Below are 23,508 nucleotides of genomic sequence, written 5' to 3' on the forward strand. Positions count from 1 at the left end.
TGTGCTTTAAGAACTTTATTGACCAAGTATTTGTATGCTTTCACCTGAGTAGGTTTGTCAAATGGTGATTTTTACTTTTATTTGAGTGACTTTTATGGGAGTAATTTTACTTGAGTAAAGATTTTTATGGCTCTAGCCAGTCGTCCAATAATCCCAGAGGTCTTCAATATCAAGGAAGGTGTGATCATTCTCTCCTGATGAATCACTCTCAAGATCAGGAACCTCAGTGGGTTGGTCATTAGGCATGGGGGCCACCCCAGCAAACACAACCTTATAGGAGACCATGTAGGAGTCACCGTAGACATGTAGCATCTGGTCCACGGGGCTGTAGTTCAGGGCGTGAATGTTGGGGGACACCTTGTTGATGAAGATGTTGATGTTGAACCTCTCCTCCCCTGTTGTGGTGTCAAATGAATAAAAGATCTCCTCCACATCTTTGCTGACGTATCGCGTCGCATAAAGAACGCCACAGGCCATGAAGGTGTTTGTCACCCCCTTCTTGAAGATCGAGGTGCGCCAGGTTTGGCCGAGCCTCGGCGGTTCACCCTCCTCCACCTTGGACAACACCAGGTTGCCAAAGTCCTGGGTGGTGGTATAGATCACCCAGACGCCCGACTCATCCGTGGCCAGGTCCAGGTCAGTGAATGGGTAGCATGCCTCAAGATGACAGAAGTTACTGTTTGAGTTAAACCTTAGAAAACAGAGGGCAGAACTCATGTCAGAGCAGGATTTTAATTTTCATAGACTCATTATTTTAAACTATCCCTTTAATGAAAAGTTGAGCAGTGAACCTGGTGCCTTTGGGGAGCTGTAAGTTGGTAACAGTTTTGGCGGTGAAGTTGAATCGACAAACAGCAGCTTGGTTGTAACAATTGTAGTACAACGCTCCTCCATACATCACGACATTTGGACCCTGGATGGTGTTAGTGGTCGGGTTTGAGGCATGGATCTGGACATTACCTGGAAGAAGAAGAGGGAGCAAGAGAGGAAGGAGCACATGTAATCTTAAGTAAGTATTATAATTTGTTAACTATTAAAGAAAGCAATCAATGATGATATTTAAGCTTACTCTTTTTTTTAAAGAATAAGCATGGCTGTATTCTAAATAAATCCCACAAAAAGGCCCAAATCAAGAGTGAATTAATCACTGCAAGTATTGAGCTATATTGTTGTCAAAAACTGTTTTGTTTTTTTTATCTGATGGTCAATACAGAAAAAATATAAACAAGTCTGGTGATATTCTTATTTTTCGTATTATCAGCACAACTCGTAAATATACCAAAAGCAGCAATTAATTAATCTTATTCTCCTGTACCACAGAGCTACATTGTATATAAAGTTGTGATTGTAATTGTTGGAAAAATCCTATCCAACTAATTAAATTTATCTGAACAACTCACTGCTGCAGCACACATTTCCTCAGATTATTGTGCACATTTAAAGAAAAGAATAGAAAATCTGCCCCCACCAGCCTCTTTATATAAGCATAATCGTCTGACATTCATACATGGTTTTGTCCACTGGAGGTATATACCGCACAAGCAATTGATCATACTATTGATCAGCTGGAAAAAAAATAGTTGGAATATCTGGTGTAGCACTTAACTGGTTTTCATCTTGTTTATCCAACCAGAAGTTCCTACTGTCTGCTCAAAAAAAGGGTATCTTCCTGAGCTCCTTCAACTTGTGGAGTACCTCAGGGGTCTATTCTTGGGCCTATTTTATTTTAATTATACAGTATATGCTCTACTTAGGGCACCTAATCTGTCACTTTGGTTGTGTGTTTTATAATTTCTACGCTGATGATGCACAACTCTACCTATATGATGAGCCCAGTGACCTCTCAAATTTAATTACTTTCCACAAGGGTCTGACTGAGAATGGTCTCTAAATTTTCTTCAGTTAAATCACAGTAAAACTGAAGTTCTGTTTTTTTCCCCAGACCAGGTCTCTAAAACCATCCTCAACACCTTGACTCACTTTTGACTACCAGCCAACAAACATCAAGACAGTTAGTCAATCCTGCATCTTCCACCTTAGGAAAATTACAAAAACCAAAAATGCTGGGGTGTCTGGGGACTCAGTGGATAAAGCAGGCACCCCCTGATATGAATTCAGTGTCCTTGCCGCAGCAGCCGTGGGTTTGATTCCAGCTCGCAGCCCTTTGCTGCATGTCATCCCCTCTTTCTCTTCCTTACATGCTATTGATATTCTGTCCTATCTATTAATGGCAAAAATGCCAAAAAATAACCTTAAAAAATTAATTAATAAATAAAAATGTCTACTTGGTTATGCATGTTTTTGTGTCATCCCACTTAGACCATTGTAATGCAATTATATATTATTGAACTAATGTCGTAAACGCCTCAGGTCCTTTGAAACGGGACTGCTAGCTTTTCTTCTGTTGAAATGTTTTGTGTCAAAACACCATTTTGTAACCTTGGTTTTGAAAGGTGTTACATAGATAAAATTCTACTTAAAGTTAGCACATGTCTAACATTAACACTTAAAATTAGAAAACAAGTGCCTTACCTGGTGTACTAACCCCAACAATGAGAGAGCTCAGGCTGGAGTAGAAACGGACATAGTTGGAGAATTTGTCACCCGAGGTCAGCATTACCAGCCAATGCCATTTTCCCTTCCCTGTCTCTGGTTTGGGATCCCGACCCCAGGCTCCATATTGGTAGGAGCCGGGGTACTCTCCTTGTGTGGTCAGCGTCGGCCCCGTGATATTCAGAAGCTGACCATAGGGGCATTTACCTTGGATGAAAACAGTAAACGAAAGAGAGAAAGAAATTGTATTGTATCTTTTTGTTGACCTCCTGTGAGAGTGTCAGATAAGTCAAAAATCCCCCTACAATTTGGTGCTTAAAGTGATTTTTGGCACATACTATGTGGAGGCTGAGTGGGTTGGGCGGCGGAGTAAAGACCCCCTCTGCACTGTTGCAGGTCTTTCTGCAGACGCTTGTTGTCTTGTTGTGTCTTCATCACATGCATGGTGTCATACGTTTCCAGCTCCTGCATCTCTGCTCTCAGGTCCTCCAGCTGAGCAGCAGAGCACACATCCAAATATTAGTTTGGATTTTTTTATTTTACAAACAGGAATGCCCTTGAAAGTAGTTTTATGTCTGATGTCATCAGAGAAAGTGGACTGACGTACACTGACAAAAAAGAGACGTTTCACCAATTTCAAACAGCCTGGTCTCATAGATAGATTCATGAAATGACTTTTTAACACCACATTCAAACACTGGAAAGTGGAAAGTCAATTAGGATCCTTTGTTGGGTGGACATGGAAAGTCCCTGGTTCAGCAACATCATGTAATGGTTGCAATGTTACAACTACTGAAGAAGTACAAAGAGCAAGAAAATCCTCGTATGAGGTCGGGGTGGTGGATGGGTCAAATAGACAGTGGACTTCCACCCCAAAGACGAGGTACGGTGAGTCAATTTACGCTCATTTCATGCGTTTCGTTTATTCAAAATGCATATCCATTTTCACAGGAAAATTACAGTTTCTGCTCAATACGTGCAGAAAGTCTTTGTTTTGTACATAAAAAACATATTCAACATGAAGTTAGAGTTCTCAATAATGGCACTCCTTTAAATAATATAATACCAAGAGTTGTCACGTGTAATTTTAGCTATGAAGAATTATATAGAATATATAGATATTTTTAGAATACTTGCAAACACAAACATGCTTGTTGTCAGTGTTTAGCAGCCGGTCCTTGTCACTCTTTGTGAATTTACCTGTTGAGTCGTGTTCGTGGTCAGATGCAGGTGTGCCTGGGTGGTCCTGTTGAGCCTTTCGATAAGTTGGTTGATCGTCCTCAGCTCATTCTCGATCACGTACAGGCTGAGAACTGCATAGACATCTCCATCGTCCTCCCTCTCCAGCACTGACACATCTTCCTGCAGCTGAGGTAGACGTTTCTCCAAACTCTGCAGCAGCCTCTCCATCTCCAGAGTCTGCGGACAGAGCAGGGTCGACAGTGTGCTCACACATCACTCAGGACTCCATGCGTACATACAGGAGTCTGTTTATTATTATCAGAGTCAGAGTTAGAAAAAGATTTGTTGGAGATCACATACGCCTTTTCTGGGATTGTCCAAAACTGAAGTCATACTGGAAAGAGATTCAAACAGAGATACTGGCCATTTTGAATATAAACGTGCCATTAGACCCACTGTAATTTATTTTTGGAGCAATCCCAGATAGAGGTATGAAAAACAGAAAGGCTAGTTTGCTGCATATCCTTTTATTGGTAGGGGAAAAATGATAACTCTCCACCCTCCCTTAAGTGCAGGAAAGGTTAATAAAAGTGTAATCCATGGAAAAAAGTAACAGCAAAACTCCATGTAAGGATGGACAGGGGTTTTTTTTTGTATGGGCTCCAGCTATTTCAAATTACTAAAGTGAAAAGGTGCTGAAGTGATTTTATGGTGAATTTTACCAAGACTAATAATGTTTTACTTTGATGCATTTTTGTTTTTATTTTATTTATTTTTTATTTACTAATTTATTTTCTTGAGACTCCTCTATAGGGAAGCACATGTTGCCATGATTATAATTTGTATGTTTGTTTGCTGAACTGTGACTATGTTTTTCCCATTCTACTTTCTGAGAAAGTAGCAATGTATTATTCAACTATGAATAAACATTTTGCTCAAAAAAGAAGAAAGAAAGAAAGAAGGAAAGAAAGAAAGAAAGAAAGAAAGAAAGAAAGAAAGGTTTTCACTTACAAAACATTTGCTTTGGTTTTTGGTGCAAATATTAAATATATTTAAAAAAAAAACATATTAAGAATAATGATACAAGTAAGGCAAAGTACTGCAACACTCAATGACTTAAATAAAGAGTAGGATAAATTAAAATAGAAATATGGTAGAGATACTTAAAACAGTACCATAACATAACAAATATGTAGCTTTTTCAGAATATGAAAAAACGGCAACGTTTTGTGCAGACGTGCAAAAATATTTAGCAGGGAACATGCAAAAGTTCATTATTTATTTATTTATTTATTTCATGTATATTTTTTATCACAGTTTTAAAGCTGTTTAGGAGACATTGCATTTGTTACAGTCTCGTTTAACGAATAACACGACTACTTACTTTCTGTGCGTTGATGTTGCTGTTGCATTTTGATGCGTTGTCCCCCACCGAGCTGAGTTTATCATGAGGGAAAACTTTCTCTGAATTAGTAAACTCACACAAACACTCCTCAAGTGAAGGTGCCTGAAATCAAGAATATCAAACTGACATGTTATACCGTATACCTACATTTGAAAATATGTGATCCTTCGTGGTGAAATTTTAAAATCTAATAGTAAAAACTATGTTTCGAGTGTTTTCTTACCTGTTGGGTGATGGTGAGCAGCGCAAACAGTGGAACAATCATAAAGAGCTTCATCGTGGTGGATCAGACAGCAGAGCTGAAGAAAACTGCCTCAATAAAGTTTGAATATTAAAGTGTGTCTGACTTTAGCCGCAGCATCTATACGGTGAACCTCCCACTGATCTCTACATGAGAGAATGAGTGTGCATGTGTGTTTGTGTGCTGTGTGTTACCCTCAGATTGTGATCACTTCTTCTTTGTGGTTGGCATTGCAACAAAATGGAATTTTTTCATATGAAGGGAGGCTCTATAAATACTGATAGATGTTTCAAAAGAAATTTTAAAGTAAAATTATGTCTTTTGAAAGTAACACGTCAGCATGAAAATCAACAGTGAAAGTATTTTGACCATTTACTTGAGTAGCACAATGCGTGCAAATAACACTAAAAATACTAATGTACCGACATGTTTTTTGGATTTATAGTTTGACTTTTGCAGACATAACTACTCATAAGTATTAACAGAAAAATGTATTCACTGAATGACAGAGTTGTGCACTTCAGATGTCTGTTAGTGGTGCCCTCTTCAACTCTGTGTCCATATAAAAATAGGTGAGCGATGCAGTTATTGAGTAAATGCTGATTCAGCAAAACAAGGCCGTCATATCTTCACAGGGATTGGTTAATCTTCCAGGGAGTCCGTCTTGTTGCACTGCAATGTTTCTAGTAGCAAAGGATGGACAAAGCAAACTCGGGGTCTGGAGAGGGCCTTTTGCATTTTGTAGTTTACGAAATAAAAGCTCCTGGATGGTAACAGAAGTTTACCAAGGGGCCATGACAAGGCTGGATTTTCAAAATAAAAGCCAGAGATGGTGACATTAGTGTATCCAACACGTTCTCATCCCAGGTCGTCACATACTGGTGCTTTGCAGTGGACTTCCATCTACATATTACGCTCTAAGTATCCTTCTGTGTCTGCTGTTTATGTCCCGGGTATTATGCTGTTCATGCTGTTGATGTCAACACAAGCACATGGTGGGATTACGTTGCACGTGGTCATGTTTAAGCCACAACTGCACATGGCAACCAATGCTGGGATGTCAACAAATGCACACGTTGGCACAGATGGTTAGGATTAGAGAAAGGAGGCGCATTGTAAGGTTTAGAATAAAAACATCCCATTCAGACAGGAAGTGAACACCGGACCCCTCCTGCCCGCCCTATAGCTGCCTTTGCACATCGCATATCTTCACTGGCAGCGTTTCAACCTGATGCTGTCCAGCAGTGTATCATGCAGACGCAGCAGGTTCCTTCCAGCCGTCCGCCTGCATATAATAACAACATGACAGGTTCTGTCCGTGCTGTCAGCTGACACCGTCCAGGGGCGAATCATGCGAACACGAAAGGTGGCTTTTTGGCATCAGATCTTTCAACGAAATAACTGCAAAAGAGGCGGCATATGATAACTTTGAAATGAGAAGGGGCTGGTTTCTTGGGAGAAGGGGAGCCTGTACAAAGCTGAATTTTTAAAACAAAAGTCTGTGGATGGTAATATGAAAATGTACAGCATTTTCAGATTTTCTCAAAAACAAATCTTCAAATCTTTTATCTCCTCCACTTCTTTCTACCCTAACACTCCACAGCCTTCAGATAAGTTTTAAACAGGTCATAAAGTGATGATACTTCTCCATTTTTAGATGGAGTGCTTCTGCATACTTTCTACCACAAAAACCATTCTCATATCAAAACCGTCTTTATGGACATTCATGCTTGTATTAAACTTTTTTTTCCCCCTTTTGTGGTTTATAAAGCAAAAATTATTTCTTCCTTCAGCTTTTTCAGTAACTTGATTTTTACTTCCACCTTTCACAGTATTACAGTTCAGCATTAAGCTTTTTTAGGCAATGGAGTTTAGCTTCAGATTCTGTCAGTCTCAAGGTTTTGATGCCTTTTTTGCGCTTTGCATGCATTTGTACCACAGCGCAGTGCATTTTAGCTTCCACATCTTTCATGCAATGCATTTCATAATTCCACATTTTCAGCAGGGCTTTGTGATTCATTGCTGTCATTGACATGCATTTTGAGCAGGAGATGCATTTTCTTTAAACGAAATGATGGCCACAACTGTGTGTTTATAGAAATTTTTTCAACACCTTTGAATGAATCTCAGCCAATTATAATCAAGTACTTCAACTATCCATTTTATGATATACAATGTTTATGACTGTTTATCTGAGAAGCGATTTGACACTGCTCACACAGATAAAGTGGACAGTCTCTGGAGGCTGCAGGTCATTGATACCTCAGGCCGCAGGTATGTGACTTGATGATGGGAAACTCAAATGTGACAGAGAAGCGGTGACTGATTCGTGCACTCGGTCAGTGAATTTATAGAGATGCACAAACAGTTCTGTGATTGTGGTTTCAGGATTTCAGGAACAGAAAGTGACTATGTTGTACTGAGTGCAGAACATATCATGTGGAAAAATTCCTCACTGCAGCATCTTAATTTAAGGTTTAATTCTGTGGTCTGAATACACAAAGTTTACTGTTGTGCACACTAACAGTGTCAAAAGTACACACTAAATGTACTTCTGTGATAAACTCCTTGCAGACTGTTATATCATGGGAGTATTCACATACAGAAGCAAAACTTTTAACACAACACTTTTGTCTTTGCTCCCATTTTTAGCATGTTAAAATTAAAAATCTAAAAGTTTTTTAATGCACTAAATAAATATATTTCTCTCAAACTTTGGCTGCAAATTCGTTCAAATTGGTGTTACTGAGCAATTCTCCTTTTCCAGGAAAATCTATCCACCTGACAGGCGTGGCATATTAAGAGCCTAATTACGTAGCATCATTACTCCACAGGTGTGCCTTGTTATGGTCACAATAAAAAGCCACTCAAAAATGTAATGTTTTACCACAAAAAAACACAGTGCCACAGATTTCACATGTTTTGAGGAAGTGTGCCACTGGCATGCTGACTGCAGGATTGTCCACCAGAGCCAGAGGGTAACATGAGTGTTACAGTGACACTGTTAAGTGCAAAAAATGTGCCACTGAAACCCATTCAAACTCCAATTTTTGATCCCACAGCCATCAAAGCATAAAAACATGCACTGTATTATTCCCGGAGATCATTAAAAGCTTTTGCTTTGGAATTTCTAATTTTAACTATTTTCCACCCGATGACTTCATTTTGTCTTTATCATATTTGGCATATGGAGAAAATACATGCTTTTCCACTAGGTGCACTGTCACAGTCAATGTTGCTGCAAATTATTGACATATGCCAGGATGTAATTTTTTTTTTTTTTTTTTAAATCTACTTTGTATGTATCATATACAAAAAAAATATTCATTTTTAATTTTTAATTTTTTAAATCTAAAAACATAGTGGCATCAAGTCAAAAACCTGACATTTGAAGGGTTACAATTCTAAAAAGTTCATGAATATTTATGACCATGATTGTTGTCTAAAAAACTAAACTCTGAAAGTAGAAAATCATATTAATGTATAATATTTTTATAGCCTGAATTTGGTAAGTGCATTTTGTGTGCAGAAGGGTTTGAGTGAGTATTTGACACTGCACAAAAAATAACAATGTACAAAAACCTGACATTTAAAGAGTTAAAATTCTGAAAAATAATTAATATTTGATATTTATTATTAGGACTGTTGTTGGTTTAAAAAAATAATAATTCAAATAAAGTAGAAAATCGTATTAATTTATAATATTTTAAAGCTTGGTTTTGAAAAGTGCATTTTGTCCGAGTGTGTGCAATATCAAAGCGGGCCATAGAGGTTAATTAAAGTTTTACGGTACTCAAGTACTTAAAAATAGTACTTGAATAAATGTAGCCAAATCACTTTCCATCACTGAGACAGCACATGTTCATGTTTTCATTCTTGAAGTAAAAAAAAAACAGGTTCAGAGCGGCACTTTTGACGTGAATGCTGGTGAAAAACATGATTAAAAAAGCACGTGCGTCAGTGTTGCTTTTATTTCGATGACCGGAAGTTTGATGTGTCCTATTCTGGCACACTTTGCGTTTCTCACAGGTACCCTGCTCCAACTTAGGCCATTCTCGGTTCCGCTTACACCTGAATTTGTGCGTAAGAGGATAGCCCTCTCCCAGGCCCCGTTTTCCGCGTTTTTTAATTATTTATTTCCGTGTAAACTGCAGTCTTGATATAAAAACATTGATGGTCGATAATTTAGCCCTGCGTTGAGGGCCCCGGGGAGAACCGCACAGGATTATAAAGTCACCTCAGAGCTCCGTGTTCATCCAGCGACATGGCTCGACCACGGCCGCGGGAGTACAAGGCAGGAGATTTGGTTTTCGCTAAGATGAAGGGATACCCGCACTGGCCGGCGAGGGTGAGTCTGATGCGGCCGGGCTGGGAGCGCAGGGAGGCGGGGTTCATTTACACAATACAGCCGCTGCTTCGCTGGAGGGATGCTACTGAGCCCGGAGCTCGGCTGGAGCTCACTGCACAGCCACATTTAGTCTGCGTAATTCTCTTTATAGCCACCAAAACCTCCAAAAACCTCCCTTTGTTTCCCGCTTAGTCGAGTTAACAATGTTACATTTTAAAAATATGAAAAAACGCAACATTTATTCGCCTCCATTTTCTCACTACGTTTCCTGTTTCATTCACCTCTTGCTGTAGTTGTAGCAATTTTAAAGAAATATATATATATTCTCCACTAATGAGTTCAACATGTGTTTTTTTTATGTATACATATAGCTCTCACCTATAGAATTAGTGAGCCAGTAGTTGACCTCAGGTAACCCGCAGCGCCTCTGTTTAACACTGCTGTTAATACACGCGTCTCATTTGCAATAAATGATGCACCTAATAGTGAACAGAAATGGCCTCAAATTCAATGGCGCACATGGGCTGTCATGCCCTGAGTTACCGGGGATCTCCACAGTGCAGAAGGCTCCATTTGTAACCTCTTGCAACAAGCATTTCTCAACTATTAAACAAAACATATGACTCAGTTTAGAAGCAGGTTCATGCAAAATAGGTTTTGTCATGAGGGATTTGCCCTAGTGTTTTGTGCATGCAAAAAAAAAAAAAGAAGAAATAAGAGGAAATAAAAATAAAAGCAAACAATGCATGAGGAAAGGTAAATGCAGAACAGAGAAAAAATATGGTGGGAAAAAGTCCAATATATCTGTTTTAAAATGAGAGCTGTGTGTTTTCCTCAAAAAAATGTACAAATGATATTGAGCAGGGCATGTGCAAAACTTTACAGGATAGAGAATATGTGCAATTTCACCACCTTTTTTGTTTTTGTATAACAACACAAATATAAAAAGAAATAGATATATTCTATAAAAGTGAAAAGTTTTTTTAAAGTTTTTTTTCTATTATTATTTTTTATTATTTTTAGTGAGAATTGAAGAAACATATATAGAACATGGAAAATAAAAATCTGAAAAAATACTGATTATTTGCAAGACAAGTATAAACAATACAAACAAGTGCTGCAAAAGTCAAGAAACACAAATATAGAACAGGAAAAAATGAAATAAAAAAATTAAAAAATATAGTAATATGTGTAATATATCAGTTTAAAATGACTTTGACTTTGCTGTTTTACTCAAAAAATGCGCAAATATATTTAAAATGTATTAGAGCATGTGCAAAAGTTCACAGTGTAGGAATTATGTGTCATTTCACCACACTTTTTTTGCATGTTCAACAAAAAAGAAAGTTCTGCAAAAGTCAAGAAATAGAAATATGGAACAGGAAAAAAATGAAATAAAAATAATAAAAAGGTAATGATAATATGTACACTATACCTGTTTTAAAATAAGAGCTGTAATGTTTAACTTAAAAAAATGTGCAAAACATATTGACGAGGGCCTTTTGCAAAAGTCACAGTATAAAGAATATTTCATTCTCTCAGACTTTTTTGTTTATGTTTAACAAGACATGTGACAAGACAAGTAAACATCTATACTGTCTTAACGGTTATTCTTAATTGTGTCCATATGTCTGTTTTTTATGCTCAAATGTAGTGTTTTTTTCTCACTATCATTTTTTTGCTAATATTTATGAATGCCAATTTCTAATATATATATATGTATTATATATATATATATATATATATATATATATATATATTATATATATATATATATATATATACTTTTTTTTTTTTTAACTCATTGAATTTCTTGTTTTTGTTGTTTTGTGTGTTGTTGTTATTGTACTAAGTCTGACCATTTCACTTGTTTGTAATGTTTTGATGAATTGATAACCCCAATAAAAAAAGATTTTAAAAAGTATAACAAGACAAATATGAAAAATACAAGCAAGTACTGCAAAAGTCAAGGAACACAAATGAAAAACGGGAATAAATGCAATCAAAATAGGAAAAAAATATGATAACATGTCGAATATGTCTGTTTTAAAATGAGAGCTGTACTGTTTAGCTCAAAAGAAGTGCAAAAATATTGACCGTGCAAAAGTTTACAGCAGTTTCACCACTTTATTGTTTATGTATAACTGATAATATTGATGCATAAAAGAGGAGTTTAATAAATACTCAAGTCTCTCTCCCTGTCCTTCAGATTGATGAGCTTCCAGAGGGAGCTGTCAAGCCGCCCGCCAACAAGTACCCCATCTTCTTCTTTGGGACTCATGAAACGTAGGCACCTTTTTTTCATAGATGTGCAGAATTACTCTTAAAATGATGTTATTTCCAAATAAAGCAGCCGCGATGCTCATATTCATGTGGATGTTATGGAGTTTTTATGCTGTTGCACCACAGCGGGACTCTGTTAGATAATGAAATTGCTGCCACATGAAGTTTTTGTATATTTATGTTTGAAAATGTTTGATGTCCCTGCAAAGGCAGTACTGCGCAGGAAAAACAAAAAACGAAACATTGCATAGACTCATAAAAAAGCAGTCCCTCTCAGTATTACTTATGACCCACTCTCGGTGTGTGGCGGTGTATTTATCCGCAGAGACTGCCTGTATTTTCTTATTTTCTGATTGTTTGGCTGTGTGGGACGTACCTGGACTCAGCGTGCAGGAAACTTTCCTACACAGGAGCGAGACTTACATTTCGTGGTTGTTTAGCCTCATTTTGCATCACTTTGTAGTGGTAATGCATTTCTCACTCAGGTAATTCTTTGTGGCTTTGAGGTAATTTATGTCTCTTTGTGGTTGTTTTGCCCCTTTTTTAGTCTCTTTGATATAGCTTTTTGTTTTTTTGAGGGTAATGTAGCTTCTTTTTTGTGTCTATTGTGAGTTGTTTCATGCTTTTTGTAGTTTTTTTCTTTTGTGTGTGTGTTTGCAGTTCCTTTGCATCTCTTTGCTCTTTGTGGTAATTTTAAATCTCTTCTTGGTCATTAAATGTCAGTTGAGTGACGTTTTGCAAGTGAAGGCCAGAGCCCCCCCCCCACACACACACAGACACACACACACACACACACTCAAACACACAAATCCTTACATGGTCTGGACTTTATAAAATACTTTTAAAAATACTGATGATATTGTTTACACAGAGTATCAAGAAAATTACCTGAAAAATGGAAATAAAGTTACAACAAGGAAATTACCTAAAAAAAGGGGGGGCTCAAAAATTTGGGAATTACGGTAATTATAAATATAGTCACTGATATAATCATTTAACCAAGCTTTTTTTCTTTTTTAGCTTTTTTTCTTTTTTTCATAGACATTTTCCCTATTTTTTGATTTTTGTAAAAATGTTCAAGTTTTGTACAATTTGTGGAACATTTCTTTTACCAAATGGCTCATTGCTTTTTTGTTTTGTTTTTACCATGTTTTTTTAACCACTGTTTTGCTCAGTTTTCATAGGGTTAAATACTTGTGAAATGCATCTGAGAGCAGCAGAGAAGAGATGTCGATCTAGATCTCAGAGACTGGAGTTTGCTCCGCTGTCATCAGTTATAGGACTAAGTGTGTTTACCATCATATCTCACCACATATCTGATAAACTTTATGTACTGCCGAAACTCAGTGGTTCATAGAGAGTTTTGACTTTATGAAATATAGTAAAAAGTTAAAAAAGTTCTCTGGTTTACGTCAGCAAATGTATGACCTAAAATATCCCTAATCTTAGAAAAACAGTCTTTTGTAAAAGCAAACCCTCTAAACTGTCATCTAATAAAAGTTTGGACGTAATTATTCAGTATTTTGGTTTACAGTTGCTCTGCAGCTAAAATGAAAACTTTCGTAGATGAAGGTCTAATTATTTTGTGTCTCCTGCTAATTTTAACCCCTGAAATATCACGTGGTTTCCCAGACTGTTTTCGTAATAGCTGCGATAAATATCTCTTCCTCCTTCTTCAGTGCGTTCTTGGGCCCGAAGGATCTTCTGCCCTACAAGGAGTATAAAGACAAATTTGGCAAGTCCAACAAGAGGAAAGGCTTCAACGAGGGCCTGTGGGAGATCGAGAACAACCCCGGAGTGAAGTTCACAGGCTATCAGGTCAGTCGGCCGTCTCTTGTGTCTGTGGTCCACAGAGGAGACAGTGGGAGGAAACATGCGGGGAAGCAGAGACACCGGACAGGCTCGATGCTCAAACAAAGACGCATTGTTTCCTCGCCAAAACGTGTAAGGCACAAATGAAAGGTCTGTTCAAACAGATCGTGTTTGAGCGGGAAAGATTCGTTTGTCTTAACTTGCAATGTCACGTTTGTAAATGTGATCCTTTGAAACTCGAGGAAATCGCCTTGATTTGTGTCAAAAACATGAGAATAAGGCAATGAAAGAAAAAGTGACCCAGAAATGTGCAAAAAAAAAGTAAACAAAAAAAGCAAAAAATGACCCGGAAAAGCTCTTAAAAGTTATTAATGTTTAAGATAATTGTTAACCCTTTAGAACCTGCGTCAGCTTCACTTTCTTGAGCTGCAATCAGAGGCCTTTCACAGGTTTTTAGACCTTTGAACTTTGACCAAATCGGTTTGATTTTGTTTGAAAATTATGAGAAAAAAGGCAATGAGCAACGTAGCAAAAAATGTCCAGCAAACTGCAAGAAATTAGTATAATGTAACAAGAAAATTACCCAAGAAATAGATTTAAAAAAGAGGGGAGGGTCATAAGAAAACTATACTTAAAAATAAGCAAGGGAAAATTATCATTATTATTATTAGTATTAGTAGTAGTAGTATTAATATTAATATTACGATGTATTTATTATTTTTTTAAAACTCTTTTTAAAAGTTTTTTTTTTTATTTTTCAAGTTCCTATTTGTTTCTTTGTTTATTATTCTTTGGTTTTTTCCCTTGTCTTTTCCTAATTTCCAGAAAATAATTAATAAATCTTGCACTTTTTTCCTAATTTCTTGCTAAATTTCACGTAATTTTATTCTCAAGTTGCTTATTGCCCATTTTTAAAAAAGAAATCAGGCCAATTTGCTCAGGTTTCTAAGGGTGAAGTGTGTAATTATGATAATAAGAAATCCCTAGACGTTTCTCCCATGTTTTTTAAAAATAATTTTCTAAATCTACTAATTTCTTGCAATTTATGGGACATTTTGTTCCATGTCGCTCATTGCCTGTTTCCCCGTGTTTTTGAAAGAAATCGCACCCAATGTGCTCAGGGTTCAAAGGGTTAAATACTTATGAAAGCGTCTGAAAGCAGCACAAGAAAACTGGCGTCACTCCAGGTTTAGAGGGTTACAGTGTCTGATGGTTTCGCAAAAATGAATAAATAAGTAAAGGTTTGTCATGTTTTGTTCACAGGCCATCCAGCAACAGAGTTCATCAGAAACAGAAGAGGGCGGAAACGCTGCTGATGGCAGCAGTGAGGGCGAGGAGGGCGACTCTGTGGAGGAGGAAGACGACAAGGAGAAGCTGAAGGGAGACAAGACCGGATCCAAACGGAAAAAGACGGCCGCCTCCAAGGTACTTTACCTCTGCCGGTTAACCCACGAATACGGGATCAATGAGGTCACGATGCAGAGGAGGGCAGATCAGTTTTTTAGTGTACGTCCAGTTTTCTTCAAAACAAAATATGAGTAACAACACCCACCAACAAATGACGATCGATGGCGAAGGTGTTGAAGTTGTAGATGATTACAGATATTTAGGAGCAATAACTGACAGGGAACACGGATGATATTTTATGAGAAAGGTTTGCAGTATTTATATTTCATGCACAAACTGAGACAGTTCAGAGTGGACAGAAATATATTCGGCCTTTTTAAAAAAATGTTGGTTTTTTTTTTTATTTTTAGGGGATTCCATACATTTATGATATTGCCAGTTTTATGCCTTTGATTACAGAAAAACTTAGCTGATATAGTACACTTTTGGTGTGATTGAAAGTGCTTTCAACCAGCAATTCATCTAATTTTTGTTTGTCTTTATTTTTTCTTTTTAAACAGGAAAAAAAAAGAAAAAAATATATATATATTTAAAAAAAATTAAAAATAAATCAAATAATTTATATATATATATATATATATATATATATATATATATATATATATATATATATATATATACATATACATTCAAAATAGATAATATGAATAAATACAACTTAAAATAAAAAAAGATTAAAAAAAAATATATATATATATATATATATATATATATATATATATATATATATATAATATATATATATATATATATATATATATATAAAAAAATGAATATTTGATATTATGATAAGGACTGGTGTTGGTTAAAAAATTAACTAAATAAAAATAGAAAATAATATTAATGCATGATATTTTTTAAAGCTCATTTCGTGCACAGAGCGATGTAAGTGTAAGGGTAAAGAGTTAAAGGGCTTATTCAGTATATCTTAAACTTGTTGATACACAGAACTTTTTTTTTAAGCTAGAGATGAAGAAAAAAGCTTAGGAAAAACTATAAATATGATGATCATAATTACATATTTAAAATTATTATAATTATATTTTTTTTAGGTCATTTCTACTTTTAAAAAAATATTATTATTATTATTATTATTATTTTACTTATTTTTTGTAATTTTCTCATATTTCTTTTCTTTTTTAAATTTTTGACAAATTTCTTGCTAAAACTTGGGTCGTTTATTTTACTTACTGCCCTCTTCCTATATTACAAGCCAATTAATGTTAGTAGACCATAAGAAAAGTAAATTCTCCAACATATATCTGATGCATATTTGGGGCATATAAAACCTCTGAATAGTTCTTTGGTGTATCAGGATACTTTGCTGTTTAAGGATGCAGTTTTGGTGGTAAAGAGGTTGGAGTCTCACAGTTGAGGATATAAGAAAAAATGGAGCAAATGATCCAATTTATTTAATTTTTTTGTGCTGAAATTTAGACTATAGCTTGACTGTGAATCATTTTTCCACATTTCATGCATCCAAATATGTTAACAGTCTCTGTTCCTGATGATCTCTGTATTCGTTACTCCGTTCTCTTGTGTTTGACCTTGCCTTTATTTTGGAAAAAAAAAAAAAAAAAAAAAAAAAGAGCCTGGAGGTTTGAGGGGATGGAGTGCTGCAGAGCGCTGCCACAGTGTGAAACTGTATTAGTGTGAGCCATCGCTGCTGTAAATGGAAGCAGGCTGCAAAAGTCACATGCATCCTGCTCCTCACTTAGCAACCGCTGTTGCCTAGCGACTGGGCTCCATTACGCACAGCACATGTGGTGCATCCGAAGGAATGTGGCACCGTTGTGGAGCGGTTTGCTGATGTGTGTGTGTGTGTGTGTGTGTGTGTGTCCTGTCACATCATTGAAATACTGCAAGTGTGTGTGTGTGTGTGTGTGTGTGTGTGCGCGTGTGCGTGTGTGTGTGTGTGTGTGTGTGTGTGTGTGTGTAAGAGGTACACGAAGGAACTGGAATCTCCTCAGCAAGGAAAAGATTAAATGTGTTCTCTTTATTTTGTGGGGTGGGGGAAAGGGGGCGCAATTTTTTGGTAGTTTTCAACCCCACCCCCTCGCACTCACACACACACACACACACACACACACACACACACACACACACATACACGTGAACATCAATAATAGGGGACTATAATTCTTTACTATCCAAGTGGGAACCTTTATTAGCAGTCATTTTAAAAATACAAAACTAGAATTAAAAAATTTACACACACACACACACACACACTGACCAATTGTGAAATCATACATTTCAAATTGGAGCTCTCAGAGCATTTCGGGTCCTGTGAGTTGTTGTAAGCTGCTAACACTGATGCATTTCTGTATTTGTGACCATGTAAATAAATACTGACCGTATCATTTTTTTAGATTTCACATGCACACAGATAAAATATAATTAACTCTTTGAAACCTGGAGCGACATCACTTTTCTTGTGCTGCTTTTTAGATGCCTTTCACATGTGTTTAACTTTTGAAAAGTGAGTAAAATTGGTGTGATTTCTTTCAAAAACATGGGAAAAAGGCAATGAGCCACTTGGGGAAAAATGTTTCACAAATGAAAGAAATTAGTAGATTCAGAAAAGTATTTCTAAAAAGTTACACTTGTATCTTTTTTTATTTTAGGCCTTTTTTGTTTCTTTTTCTTTTTTCACAAATTGTGAGGTTAATTTTCTTGTATTTTTCTTGTAATTTCTTCTTTCATTGTTAATGGCCTCGTGTTGTTGAAAGAAATTAAGCCAATCTGAATGAATATATTTGAATTTGTATTTTGTATTGGGGCAAGCTTTACTCAAGGTTCCCTGACAAGCTTTTTCTGGAGCTTTCAATCACATCTCGCAATTTTTAGCTTAAAAGAGAAGTGAAATATGTCAAAGACAAGTGAGCATTCACAAAAACCTTCCTCTGACAGCAATCCTTCAAGGACAGCTTTCAGCTGTGGATTTTTCAGCATGTCACTGTCGTGTCTTCAGGACTGTAAACTTTAGAGACTGTTTGACGCATTTTACGTGCTTTTCATTCTTCATTTTTTTAATAATTTTGGCTGCGTTCATACATATGGCATACATTTTGGCAGCATGGTGTATTTTTGTTTTAATCTTTTAAATCCCAGCTCAACTCCTACAATAAGTCAAAAACACACATAATTGTGTGAACATAATTATTACATTTATACTGTTAAGTGCAGATAAATGTGTCATTGAAACCCATTCAAAAATTTTTGAATGGGTTTCCCACCTGATTACTTTTTTTTGAAGAAAATACATGCACAGTAGAAAATCATATTAATGTGTAATATTTTTCACAGTCTGATTTTGAGTAGTATTTTCGAGTAGTAACGTAGTATTTTCGAGTAGTAAAGTGCAGTAAAATCATTTGGTTATTGTCCTCCTCTAACTGCTTCTGTGATGTGCTGCTTCTCACATTTTGTGTCTGTAAAAGATTAAAAAAACTCTCCGACATTCTTCTGCATCCTGATCTGTGTGTCTGCAGCAGAAATCCTCCAAGCTGTCGAGGATCTCATCTGGAGAGGACGACCTGGAGAAGGACGGGAAAGATGACGACCAGAAGAGCGGCTCGGAGGGAGGAGACCCCGACAACGACATCATCCAAAATACCACCGACAGTAAGGTGGGAATCATAAACACCTACGTATTTAGGACTCTAATCGTTCATCAGTGCTTAACACCTCAAACAACTTCAGCTGTCTTGTGCTTTGTTCAGATGCACTTAACGAGCATTTTAACCTTTAAACTTGAGAAATTTGATTTTATTTCTTTTCAAAACGGGGGTGGGGGGGGTGCAATGAGCAACTTTGCAAGAGATGTCCCACAAATTGTAAAAAAGAAGAAAAAAAAAGAAAAATAGTAAAAGTTGACCTTGAGACCTTGAGCTTGAAAATGACTTAAACTTTAGCCGGTAGGTATTAGATATTATCAAAAAACTCTGGAAAAATGTCTAGAAAACTGTTTTTAATTCTTATATATATAAAATGAAGTTTTATTATTTTTTTAATCTATTGTTTGGGATAATTTTCTTGTTACATTATACTAATTTCTTGAAATTTGTGGGACATTTCTTGCCAAGTTGTTCATTCCATTTTTCCTCTCATGTTATGGCAAGAAATCAAACATCATTTGTTTGGGTTTCAAAGGGTCAAATAGCTTGTGAGAGGCGTCTGACCACAGCACAAGTAAGCTGATGTCAACTCAGGTTTCAAAGGGTTAATCCTTGGCTTTAAATCTCAGTTTTGGGAGGTTTTCTCATTCTTTTGACCTGAAATTATTTAATATTCCATATATTTTGTAAAAGTTACTTTGTGTCTGAAAATAACATATTTTTAACAGTCACACATTCAAAGATGTGCTCCCTCCTCACTGCAAAAGTCAGAGGGAGCACAACAATAATGCCAATAAAACACACGTTTCTTTATTTCTGTGTCCCCCAGAACCAGCTGCTCATAGAGGAACATTAAGTGAAGAAAGCACGAGGAGGAAATCGTTCTTTGTAGCTGTGATGATGGAAAAGTGAACCTACAACATGATTTCTCATCAGCACCATCTGCTGGCTGCCATCCTCACCTCCACCCTCCGTTGGACTCCAGTGTGTGTTTGTACGAAAGATGCACCCATACTGATACTGGTACCAGTTGTCACATGGATGCCAGTGTTTAACCCTTGAAAACCTGGAATGACATCAGTTCTCTTCTTCCTGCGTTCAGACGTCTTTCACGTGCATTTAAACCTTTGAGACCTGAGAAATTTGGTTTGATTTCTTTTGAAAACACAGCTAAAAAGGAAATCAGACACCTGGCAAGAGATGTCCTACAAGCTGCAAGAAATTAGGAAAAAGAGACACAAAAATGACCTGAAAATAAGTTTTGAAACTAAAAGCGAGACAGAGAAGTTATTCAAAGTTAATAGTATTTTCTAAAAAAAATAAATAAAACCCAGGAGAATGTCCTGAAAACTGTATCAAATTATATTTGTACTTTTTTTATTTGCATTTATTAATGTTATTGTTTTTATTATTAATAATAATATTTTATTTTATTTTTGTTTGTTTGTTTTTTGCCATTTTTTTTCTTTTCTCTCTTTTTTTCTTCAGGTAATATTTCTCATAACTTGTAACTTCTGCCTTCTGTTTTTGAAAGAATTCGAGTCAATTTGCTCAGGTGTCGAAGGGTTAACTGGGCATTATGTAAAATCAGTTATTTAAGCACTGCAACTTATTGCCAAAGGCCACGTAAGAAATCAAAGCCTTTGTAATGTTGAACTCTCCAAAATATACAGGTTATGATTTTAAATTTCTTTTAGCCGGTGACTCTGGATGCTTAAAAGTTTATATTGTTAAAATAAATAAGTTTAGGATATTTAAAGGGGCATTAAGTACTTTTATCATGTTCTTCTGGCAACAGTTGGCGTTTGATAATATTAGCTGTGTTAATATGGAGCCTTTTTTCTACAAGCATCAGACTAAAAGCCCAATCAGAATAGAAATGTTTGAAATTGTAAGTGAACCCCTTTCATAACCAGTTAAATGACTTTTATTTGTTACGCAATCAGTGGGAGGTGTGGGCGGCTCCCTTTGCCCTTTTAATGACTGCAAGAGAAGAACTAAAGCTGTTGCTTCACTGAAAAACACAGCAGAAAATTGTCCAGTTTTATATAACTCTTATAATCATGAAGGCTGGGACCATATAATGGATTGGATGACGAGAGTAGGGAAGGAAGTCAAATAAAAACCAAAAGTCCATGTAAGAATGACATGACAAGGACTTTCCCCTAGGAGACTGCTGTTTGTGTCCCATTTTAAAGTAAAGATTGAGTTATTGTAACCTACATCTTTATGTAACTTTGCTTTAAATACGTGACAGGACAATGCCTAAACATGATTCTTTTCCTAAACCTTTCCTATGTAACTTTAAGTTAAATATGTAACTTTAGTTACATACAAAGTTACACAGTTCATGACGTGAGGACGCACAACCAATTTCTTTTCCTAAATCTAATCCACAAAACTATACTTTTCTAAACTCAACGTAAGCAACTTAACTTTCCTAACCAACGTAACTTTACAAAACTCAACAAAAGTAACGTAATGATGCACAACCGTGACTGTTTTCCTCAATCTAACCTATGTAACTTAATGTTAAGTATGTAACTTTACATTGTACTTTACATGACAACACCCAAGTGTGATTCTTTTCCTGAACCTAACTGGTAGAAGCGCTAATTAATTAGATACCATATTAACCACGATACAAGCATACTTTGTGTTGTAACTCATCTTCTTCAGGCCTAGCTAAGCTAATAATGTGGTGATTCAAAGGAAAATGGCATATAAATAACTGAACATACAAGGGAAAACAGCATGAACACCAGAGTGTAAAGGCTACAGTTTACGTTCTAAGATAATAAATAGCCAATCGTTTTTCTAATTTGAAGAGTTAGTAATATCCATCCAACTTGTCACTCTCTTAAATACAGCAGATTACTTACTGCCTCTTTAAGTATTGTTGAAAAGTGACATAGTATGTGCTCAGAAGGTAATTTTTCTTCTAGTCTGTGAAATCTTTCGCAGTAAAAATACAGTATCGGTGCATCTCTACTTCATTTGTGACATGATATAATACAATTATGTCACTCCATGTCACGTTCAGACCAGATGAAACTGCAAGTCGGCGTGGCTCGTCCCATTTCTTCATCGTCACACATAGTGTAGATAACCATCAATCAGTATTTATACTGGCCCGCACATACCTATCTGTATTGTGTCACTCATGATCACCCGTCACTGTGTACAAACACATTTGATAAGACCTCCATATATATATATACTCTCCTACCATCTATGATATATGTTGGGTATTGCAGTGTACTGATCACTAGTTGTAGCTTGAAATAGCTTTTTTTTTTTTTTTTTTTTAACTTTTTTTTAACCAGGACAATTACGGGAGGGACTTATGGAATAACCAGTCAAACATTATCCATCACCATATATGTTACTCTTTTATGTAACCAGAAAAAGACGAATGGAAATACATAGATAAATGTATGAAGTGTTGTGCACAACTGGGTTACACATTGTAACCCGAAATGAACTATATCTGTATATTTTACTTTTGTTGTAGAATATAGGACCACTATTCTACTCGGACTGCTCTAGGTAACAGCTCATCTTTTTATGGAAAAGTGATACATCTGTTCTTCTGTGTATCTGTGAAATAGATCACTGTATATTTCAAAGCTTTTTATAGTGGCATGCTCTACTGTTGTACTCCAGATCATTCTTATATGAACGTGTCCGTTTGTTCTTAGTTTAAAAGCTGATATTTGTGGGTATGCGATGGACTTGGAGGACAAAAGAATCCACTTTTATCTGTTGCCTTGTCTCAGCGTCTGACAGTAAACTGAGCATTAACTTTCGAGGGAAACTGAAAGAAAACGGTTTTCATCTTGTGAACAACATACAGTGTGATAATGCATTTTCAAATTCCCAAACTTGCCATAGTTCCTGTGAGAGTTTACTTTCAATTGATTGCAGTAAAGATGACACCGTCTTTTAACTCTGTGCAAGTTGCCTTTACTTTGCTTCTATTGTTGTTGTCATGAGATATAGACATATTTATTTTTTGATGATAGATAATTAAGACACCTTCTGTATGTAAACTCATGCTTTTTTTCCCGTCATATCTTTGTTATGCTTGTATTTGGAACATGTTTTGCATTTTCAAGGTTTGTAATTTACTGTAAACTGTTTTTGCTGTTTATGGACGAGACTTTTACAAAATAAACTCATTGGAATGCATCATGAAGCTGTAATGCTCATTACACTCCACAAAACAACAGTGATGCATATGTGAAAAATGGACACGTTTACATTTTAAGATCTGGAGCAATGATGGGACAAAAATGACATATTTTTTGCTGAGGGCGGTGCCACAGGATTGATTTTGCTGTACCTTAATTAAATCAGCTGTTGGTCTCAGATGCATTTTGGCTAATGTGATTTGAGCCATTACTAAACATGCCTCCACTTTTTACCACATAATACAACAATTTCCCCTGAACATGAATATTACTATAGAAAGAAAGTAATATCATAAATTGATGTACTGCAGATCAGTGATACTGCACGCTGTGTATTAGTCATTACAGCACACTTTATACATTAGGATATACATACACAGTAACTGTTTAATTGGCTACTGTGTAATTTCTTCCTTTTTTGTCTTTGGCCATTATTGAAATTTAACAAGGTAGGAAAAGAAATA

At 36.1% G+C, this 23,508-nt stretch overlaps 2 protein-coding genes across 3 annotated transcripts; one reads left to right on the plus strand and one right to left on the minus strand.

Moving 5' to 3' along the window:
• LOC121944397 (olfactomedin-4-like) lies at positions 1 to 5,572 on the minus strand. The gene is made up of 7 exons (XM_042488176.1): positions 5,364 to 5,572; positions 5,120 to 5,242; positions 3,754 to 3,972; positions 2,892 to 3,045; positions 2,533 to 2,760; positions 792 to 960; positions 1 to 691 (listed from the first exon to the last, which is right to left on the minus strand). Exons 1-7 carry the CDS (start codon positions 5,415 to 5,417, stop codon positions 133 to 135), a joined length of 1,506 nt encoding a protein of 501 aa, XP_042344110.1. The 5' UTR covers positions 5,418 to 5,572; the 3' UTR covers positions 1 to 132.
• Positions 5,573 to 9,393: 3,821 nt separating this feature from the next.
• hdgfl3 (HDGF like 3) lies at positions 9,394 to 20,175 on the plus strand. 2 transcript variants are annotated; one of them, XM_042489602.1, is made up of 6 exons: positions 9,394 to 9,729; positions 11,939 to 12,015; positions 13,692 to 13,830; positions 15,088 to 15,249; positions 18,726 to 18,863; positions 19,681 to 20,175. In XM_042489602.1, the coding sequence occupies exons 1-6, from the start codon at positions 9,646 to 9,648 to the stop codon at positions 19,705 to 19,707; spliced, it is 627 nt and encodes a 208-aa protein (XP_042345536.1). In that variant the 5' UTR covers positions 9,394 to 9,645; the 3' UTR covers positions 19,708 to 20,175. The 2 variants fall into 2 exon arrangements, with proteins under 2 accessions (XP_042345536.1, XP_042345544.1); XM_042489610.1 differs by having other exon boundaries at positions 18,729 to 18,863.
• Positions 20,176 to 23,508: the final 3,333 nt, after the last annotated feature.

This window comes from Plectropomus leopardus, chromosome 1, assembly GCF_008729295.1.
Source record: "Plectropomus leopardus isolate mb chromosome 1, YSFRI_Pleo_2.0, whole genome shotgun sequence".
NCBI classification, from domain to species: domain Eukaryota; kingdom Metazoa; phylum Chordata; class Actinopteri; order Perciformes; family Serranidae; genus Plectropomus; species Plectropomus leopardus.